The sequence below is a fragment of the Morone saxatilis genome, unplaced genomic scaffold (assembly GCF_004916995.1).
Source record: "Morone saxatilis isolate NCDOM2014 unplaced genomic scaffold, NCSU_SB_2.0 Contig8, whole genome shotgun sequence".
NCBI lineage: Eukaryota > Metazoa > Chordata > Actinopteri > Moronidae > Morone > Morone saxatilis.
This window is the reverse complement of record NW_023340257.1, coordinates 15,772,773-15,780,613: the sequence shown is the minus strand read 5'-3', so window position 1 is coordinate 15,780,613 and position 7,841 is coordinate 15,772,773. Positions and strand designations below refer to the sequence as shown.

At 40.2% G+C, this 7,841-nt stretch overlaps 1 protein-coding gene across 1 annotated transcript in view; it reads left to right on the top strand.

The window, feature by feature from the left end:
- The window catches only part of slc1a5 (solute carrier family 1 member 5), a 9,378-nt gene extending 2,358 nt beyond the window's left edge, over positions 1–7,020 (top strand). The window contains exons 2-8 of the mRNA XM_035679715.1: positions 2,152–2,194; positions 2,308–2,376; positions 2,470–2,636; positions 2,774–3,007; positions 3,199–3,393; positions 3,553–3,687; positions 3,855–7,020. Of these exons, the coding sequence (XP_035535608.1) occupies positions 2,152–2,194; positions 2,308–2,376; positions 2,470–2,636; positions 2,774–3,007; positions 3,199–3,393; positions 3,553–3,687; positions 3,855–4,086 (1,075 nt within the window). The 3' untranslated portion in view covers positions 4,087–7,020. The remainder of the gene's footprint in view (positions 1–2,151; positions 2,195–2,307; positions 2,377–2,469; positions 2,637–2,773; positions 3,008–3,198; positions 3,394–3,552; positions 3,688–3,854) is intronic.
- The last annotated feature ends 821 nt before the right edge of the window (positions 7,021–7,841 follow it).

Here is a 7,841-nt window from a genome sequence, read left to right as displayed (position 1 = left end):
CACACACACACACACTCACTCTTAGTGACATATTACATATCTTCCTTTGGGATACTGTTATGTTTAACTGGAGCCACTCCTACACATCCTTGTTGGTCTTCCTTATCTCCTTCCTTTGTTTGTTTTCTCACTTAAAAACCATATGGTTGGCGTTCTCTGGTGGCCGCTATCAGTCAGCGCTAGCGTCACCTGTGGATTTATTGTCCAGATGCACCACTTGCCTTGAGATGCCGGAGAGCAGAGACGGCTTGTGTGGCACAAAGTAACTCACAGAAGAGGTTTGCATATTGCCTGCTTTGATCTGAAGTAATTGTGGTATTGGGAGCTTTGTAGACTGTATTTTGTCCCCCTTTTTTTTTTTTTTTTAAATCCTTTTTAGCATTTTTGTCATCCTGTAGATCTTTGCTCAACACAGGCTCTTTCAGCTTTTTAAAAACACCACCTGTAAAACATTAGGTTGTGTGTAAACCCCTTGGAAACTCTTGTTTGATAAAGACAATTTTAGATTTATAAGTATGAGAGTATCTATGGTGGAGTTTTCTCTTTTACATAGGCTACTTGCATTTCAGACGCTTACATTGCTGGCTTGACGTAAACCGAATGAGAGCAAGCTTAAAGGCTGTTACTCATCCATTCATCTGCCCCTTTAAGCCCTTAGAATAATTGTTGTGAGATGGTAAACGTTTATTATTCCACGTAGACCTGGACAGACCAGGTTTTCCCTGTGCGTTGCATGATCTGGCAGGTGTGTAACAAGATCCTGGTAAGACGTCAGAGCAGTTTGCCTCAAACAATCAGCAGCCGCCATTAAAGAAACACACCCACCTAAATGTGTGTGACAGTACCATGTGTGGATTGTTGTCATACCATGTATTCCTTGTCCTTGGTATGGCAGTTGTCAAGTTTATTTGCATAGCCAAAAATGACTTTTGTCTTGGAGGGTTTTAGTCTTTACAGCATATGAAACTCTCTTCTCGACTACCTCTCCCAGGGATATCCACAACAGAGAACAAGGAGGTGGATCCCCTCAGGTTTTAGTGCTGTGTTATCAACTCTATGCAAAGTTAGTGAATGAGAATGCAAAGTGCAAAGCGACATTGTTCTGTCCTTTCCAAACATCCAGGTCTTAGAGATACTGTGAAGCTGGTCTAAAAATCATTAGGTCTAATGACTCTGGGTCCCAGAATGATACCATATTGACACATTTTTTTTGTTGTTTCAGTCAACTGGAAGAATTTGAAAAATACAATTTATAAAACTTTAATATTCAAATAAAGTCTAACATTTGCTTAATAGGCCGGCAGCCTTTTGTCATGGGTCTTTGCAGCACAATCAGAACTCAGCCTGTGATCTAGTTGCATGTTGCACGCTGCCCTGTCACACTGTCACATGATGTTTAATCCTGATGCACTATGGGTCCAATGAAAGGGAATGAATGGTTGGGGAATAGGTTGTGAAGTTAATGCCTTATTACTCTAAATCCATTAAAGACAGCTGAGTAAAGGGGTATCGGGAACACATGGGTTTCATGAGTTCTCGAGGGATTTAAAATCCAGTTGGACCTATGTACCAACGTGTGTGTGTACTTGTTTGAATGAATAACACAACAGAAATTAGAAAATGGGGCAGAGTGGGGGGGGGAAAGGAGATTAATAGTACAATTCTTTCAGCTATTTCCACATGATCAACCTTGTGACTGCATCTGTTTGAACTATTGCTGACATCCAGATTTAGCTGCTGTCTCTGCAACACCATTGTAGATGCACGTTTGTGAAATAGAAAAGTTTTTAAAAGTCAGGATATAAATTAGTGACTGTGACCCAGAACTCTTCTATGTGGTGCATAACCAAAAAAGAAAAGTTTATGGCGTTACAATGTGTTTGCCTTGTAGCAGATGTGGCCTTGCTCCTAGTGTCCATTCATATAAGTGGTCAGGGTTGTTTTTGTGTGTGTGTGTGTGTGTGTGCGTGTGCGCAGATAGAGAGAGAGAACCAAACAAGACTCAAGCACTTATATTGTGTTCTGCTCAAACATGTAATTTCTATCCCAATTACAGCCACATCTTTTTCGTTTTCCCAAGGCATCTGCAGGTACACGCTGACCACAGGCATTGAAAGTGTTGTTGAATTTTTGTTGTTTTTCTCCCCACAGAAACATCTTTCCCTCCAACCTGGTGTCTGCTGCCTTTCAGTCAGTAAGTACTGCATCTCAGTTCTATACTTTTACATAATTGTATAAAGGAAATATTTAGATAACATGACTCTGTGTACTAAACTAACTGCAACACTTTTTTTTTTTTCCATCCAGTATGCAACCAGCTACAAGCTGGTCACCAGGAATGGCACAGATGGAAACCCTAATATCACAGTGGAAAAGGTAAGCAAAGTGAATACAGGCGCCGTCTTGTCTCTATGATGACGACTAGTTGTGGAGCTGTGTTTTTCATGCGTGTCTGTGTGTCTCCCAAAGGTGCCCTTTGGAATAGACCAGGACGGCATGAATATTCTTGGTCTGGTAGTGTTCGCCATTGTGTTTGGTGTGGCTTTGAGGAAGCTGGGAGAGGAAGGGGAGATCCTCATCAAGTTCTTCAACTCCTTCAACGAGGCCACCATGGTGCTGGTCTCCTGGATCATGTGGTGAGAGAGATATGCATGTTTCTGATGATTGAATAAAAGTCTTTTCTTTGGGCCATGTTGCAGAATCATAATAATCTACAGCACTGAACGGTCTCTTCCCTTTCTTTCCCTTTCCTGCCCTTCCTGTCTCTCTACAGGTATGCCCCTCTTGGTATCATGTTCCTTGTAGCTGGCAAGATCGTTGAGATGGAGGATGTTGGCACGCTGTTTGCCAGTCTGGGAAAATATATAGCCTGCTGTATCATCGGACATGCCATCCATGGCCTTCTTGTGCTGCCGGCCATCTACTTCATCATTACAAGGAAAAACCCATACACCTTCCTCTGGGGGATATTCACAGCCCTGGCAACGGCCTTCGGAACAAGCTCCAGGTAATTAACTTACCGCTGCTTACTTCTCTGACTCCTCCACACATACACACTTGTTTGTTCTCTCTGGTTGATAAATATCAACTACTGAGGTTCGTCTGTTCTAAAACACACGCACACTCTACAAATAAACACGCTCCTTTTGCCTCCATACCCTCACACATCCCTCTATTCCTATTCCTTTTTTTTTTTAGCTCTGCCACTCTGCCCCTGATGATGAAGTGTGTGGAGGAAAACAACGGTGTATCCAAGCACATCAGTCGCTTCATCCTCCCCATCGGAGCGACGGTCAACATGGATGGAGCCGCTCTCTTCCAGTGCGTGGCTGCTGTTTTCATCGCTCAGCTGAACAATTATTCCCTCAACTTCATCCAAGTCATTACCATCCTGTGAGTCCTAAAGTCACTCAAACACAACTGGATTAAATATGACGTCCGATTGTACTGTGCTGCACATATCGTGTAGCTCAATAAAAGTATAGTCGGTATACAATGATGTGAAACATTTTATCTGCTCTAACTGTCATCTTCCCTCCTAATGTGTGTTAGTGTGACAGCTACAGCGTCCAGTGTTGGAGCAGCAGGTATACCTGCTGGTGGTGTGCTGACCCTAGCCATTATCCTAGAGGCAGTAGGACTGCCAACCAATGACATCTCTCTCATCCTGGCTGTTGACTGGCTTGTGTGAGTACAAAACCATTCTGTTTTATGTGAACATGGAGCATGACAACCAACTAATCAAATTTAAACTTACTATATTCCCTGAGACAGTTTCTGTCCACACGTAACACCTACATTTCTATGTGAGGCGGTCTGTTAAATTGCTTGCCATCCATTCCGTCTTTCTGCAGTGACCGTACCTGCACAGTGCTGAACGTAGAGGGCGACGCCTTTGGAGCCGGACTCTTGCAGTTCTTCGTGGACCGCACGTCCAAACAAGAGGAGGTAGCAGAGCTGAGCGAAGTCAGGCCGGGGGGAGACTCAACAGTCCCTCCCCCCGAGTACTCGCCGCTCATTGAGAAGCGAGGTAGGAAGGACGATGCAGAAGGCGCTATGGCTGTTTTATCAGAGTCTGTCATGTAATCCAGCTGCTGACATCAACAGTGACCCTCTCACTTATTTGACACTCCTGCAAACTGAAACCTGAGGTTCGAGCCCCCTTTTCCTTTTTTCTTCTGTCGTGAAGAAAGGATGACGCACATGCACGCTAATCTACAATGCAAAGAAAAGCGTTCTGTCCTCCACACAAAAAATTGAGGGGGAAATTTAAAATCCTTATTATGCACAGTGACTTTTGTTTCCTTTTTTGAGTTACAGTATTGACTTGAAACAAATGTTGGCTACATTTGGTTGGTCCTCATCACTTTTAAAAGTCAATTGTATCATGTGGCCAATGTGTGTAAACCAGATGTTCATCAGTTTATCAGGTGATCAATATATACATCCACTGGGACATCAATAGGCTTGACCAGTGTACATAGGGTATGAGTAATGTCAGATCTAATTTTACAAATAGAAGAAATTTTACATTTATTTATGATGGAGAAATAGAAGTAAGCTGTATTTCTGTATCGGCCCACTTTTACCAATTTTTACACTCAAAGGTTTCACAGAACCTGCATAAGTGAACACGAGTATGAAAATTTGCGAGTTATTAAGTTGACGAGGACCACCATACAGTTTGCAGCACCCAGTCTCCATTAGCAAGAAAACCTTTATTTTTTAATTTTTTTTTTTTATATATTCTCCATTTGGAATCCGTTACCTTCAAAATGGTTTTGTTACTGTCACCTTTTTTTTTGTTTTTTTTTTTTGTTGTCTTTTGCATTCAACTTTGTCAGAACTGAATCTCTGTACAGAAATAGGACGACATATGTTGTGAAATGTATCATTATATGCTTTGAATATATACATACATTTGTGTATTTTGTTATATATGATCATGGCCACTTTCATGCAGATTTTATATAATGTATTTAAATATAGATCTTGTATATGATTTGACATGTGTTAACTATGTTCTGTATGTTCTGCATGAAAACAGCTGTGATATGACAAAACACACAAACAGTATGCATTTATTCTTTTTATAGATTTTTTTTTTATTTTTTTATCAAGGGTTTTTTTATTAATCTGTTGTCTGTGGGTACTCATGCCAAGGATTCTCTTGCATACAATTCCTTTCTCTTGAGAGAATAGGCTATATTTATGTTCCTTAGCACACCAAATGAAAATGATATCCTCAACAACGTCCCAAAGCTGAATGAACTAGTCCTCAAAGACTGTTTTGACTATGCATGGACACAGCTTGACCTCCCATCTCCAGATGGACCTCAGTTCAGTGGCAGGCAATGTAACCTCAGGTCTAACTGTAGCTTGAAGACTCCTTCAACTGCTCCTTAATATTCCGAGACCAAAAATCACACTGATCCGGCAAACGGGAAGCAGACTGTTTGAACTCCTGACACTCCTTTTCAAGGAGAGATGCTGCTCTGTAGGTCCTAAGATCTCAGCAAGGTGCAAATGGGTTTTATGGCACAGTATGTGACGAGAAGCACAGTCTGTGTGGTGTGAGTACATGTGCTATGTAAGTAAAAGGTCTTTTCACTACAAGGATGTCTCTACATGGTCAGAATAGCAGCAGTGGAATGCTGGTTTGTTTTGACTGTTATAGCCTGAACACCTAAAGGACTTCAGTGAAAATAAGCAAAACCTATTTTGTGTTTGGCTGGGCCATAAAATTAAAGTACTACTTTATATGGGCTTGTATGTCATCGTTGATGCCTCGGATAATTATTTGTGATCATACATATTTATTTCCCTAATCAAAATCCAAAGAAAGTTTTAGCCAATGTTTTTGAAATGTTAGTAACTACAAATGTTTTGTCTTTCTTGCCAGTGTCTTCTTGTAATAACTGGTTGCTGATTGCTTTTTTTGTTGTTTAAAAAAAAAAAAAAAAGTTTTGGTCTTATTTGGGGTGAGAGTCCTATACTGTGTGTACAGTGTGCTTCCATTTGGTGATTTTTCTTTTGCAGTTTGGCAGAGGGCCTTTGGGGAAACGTCAAGAAACCCCAATAGTTATACACTCTATTTTAAAATCCAACAGACATTATGCAACAGATGCTGTATCTGTATGTACAATCAACAGTACAGGGGCACTATTGAATGTTTATCTCTTCCATCCATATCATGTTTAATCGTTGAAGGCTCTACCAAATGTCTGGGGAATATGCTACTCCATTTTAAAATAGGAAATGTATGAGCATTTATGATCTCTTCAGTTGGTTCCAGTCTGTTTTCCAGGGTATCCCAAACTGCCGGCCCGGAGGCCATTTCAAGCCCTCCATCCATGATGTTAAAAATATAACAAAATCCGGCCATAATTGTTTTTTGTTTTTTAGTTTCATATCAATTAATACGATTCAAATAAAAACGGTTTTATTTTTTATTTCTATTTTTCTATTTGAAAAAATGTATTTTGTCTGGTGCACAAATAACAGCAGAGGTCAAAAGGTTGGTAAGCAGAGAGCAGGTTTTGGGCTTTATTTGTTGTTTGGCTGCAAACAGTAGAGATTATTTGAAATGATATAAGAATGTATAGAAACTTCTGTTTTAATTTTTTAGGTACGATGTTCAGTAATGGAAATATTTTCAGAATATTGTGCTTTTCTGTAGTACTTGAACATTGAAGTGGCTCTCCTATGAGATGACAACACGAGCAGTGGCCCCAAGCCAGTTCGAGTTTGAGCCCCCAACTGTTTTCTTTATCAGCTTTATTTTGTACTAGTTTTTGCAGTATTCTCCTCATTTCTGCAGTCTTATGGCATGAGAGTGCTAAAAAATGTTGCTTCAAACACAGCTCTTGTGCGTCGGTTTCTACTTCATGCCTTTTTGGTGCAAGGTTGTAAAGATGTTAAGACATTAACATTCCTTTTTGAGATCTTTCACCATGTGGATGTCTGGTTCGATCATTGTATTTGTCAGTAGGTTTAAACAATAAAGGCCTTTTTTTATTATTTGCTTGTGTGGCGTCTACTACCTTCCCTGTGTGTTTAAACCCCAATTAGTGCAGTCAGCAATTCAAAAACCGCTTGTGGTAATGTGAGAACACCACAGCTACATTATGCAATCTTAAAGAACTGTAGCAGTAAAATGCCACATATACATCAGTGCACCAGTAATTTTGCTGATAATACCTTGGAATGCAGGACTTTTACTTACAGTAATTTCTATTTTCTTGTGGTACTTATGTAAAGGATCTGAATTCATCTTCCACCTTTGAAATCATAGTTATTATGGTTGCAGATGCCATTCTGTAGCATTCTCACTGGAGACTTATTTAGGGTTTAGGATCCTTTATGTTTTTGCATCTAAAAATAAACGCACATGGCCTCTCAGTGTGGTATGCTTATCTAATTACCAGGCGGTACGAACACAGCTGGTTATCCATTGGTAAATAAGGAATACATTATGTGCAGCATCAACAAGTCAAAGGCAGTTGTGTTACTTCTGCTTGCGTAGAATTAGAAAGCTAGTTTACATCACTGGACCAGTCTGACAAACAAGAGAGCTGCATTCCTGGTTGTCCCGTCATAAAACCTCCCACCCCCTGGGCTTCTGCCATATGGCTGAAGAACTCCCATAATACTGTTAAAGGTGCAGTGAACATAACTTTGGCTTAGGCATTGTAGTGACAAAGGTCGGTTGTGCCACCTAGTGTTCAAATAAGTATTACAACCAATATTGCATATATAACATTTAATGCATTTACAATACAACACATTAATAGGTTCCAGCTTCTTTATTACAGTTCAAATTAGTGACACCTTGATACATC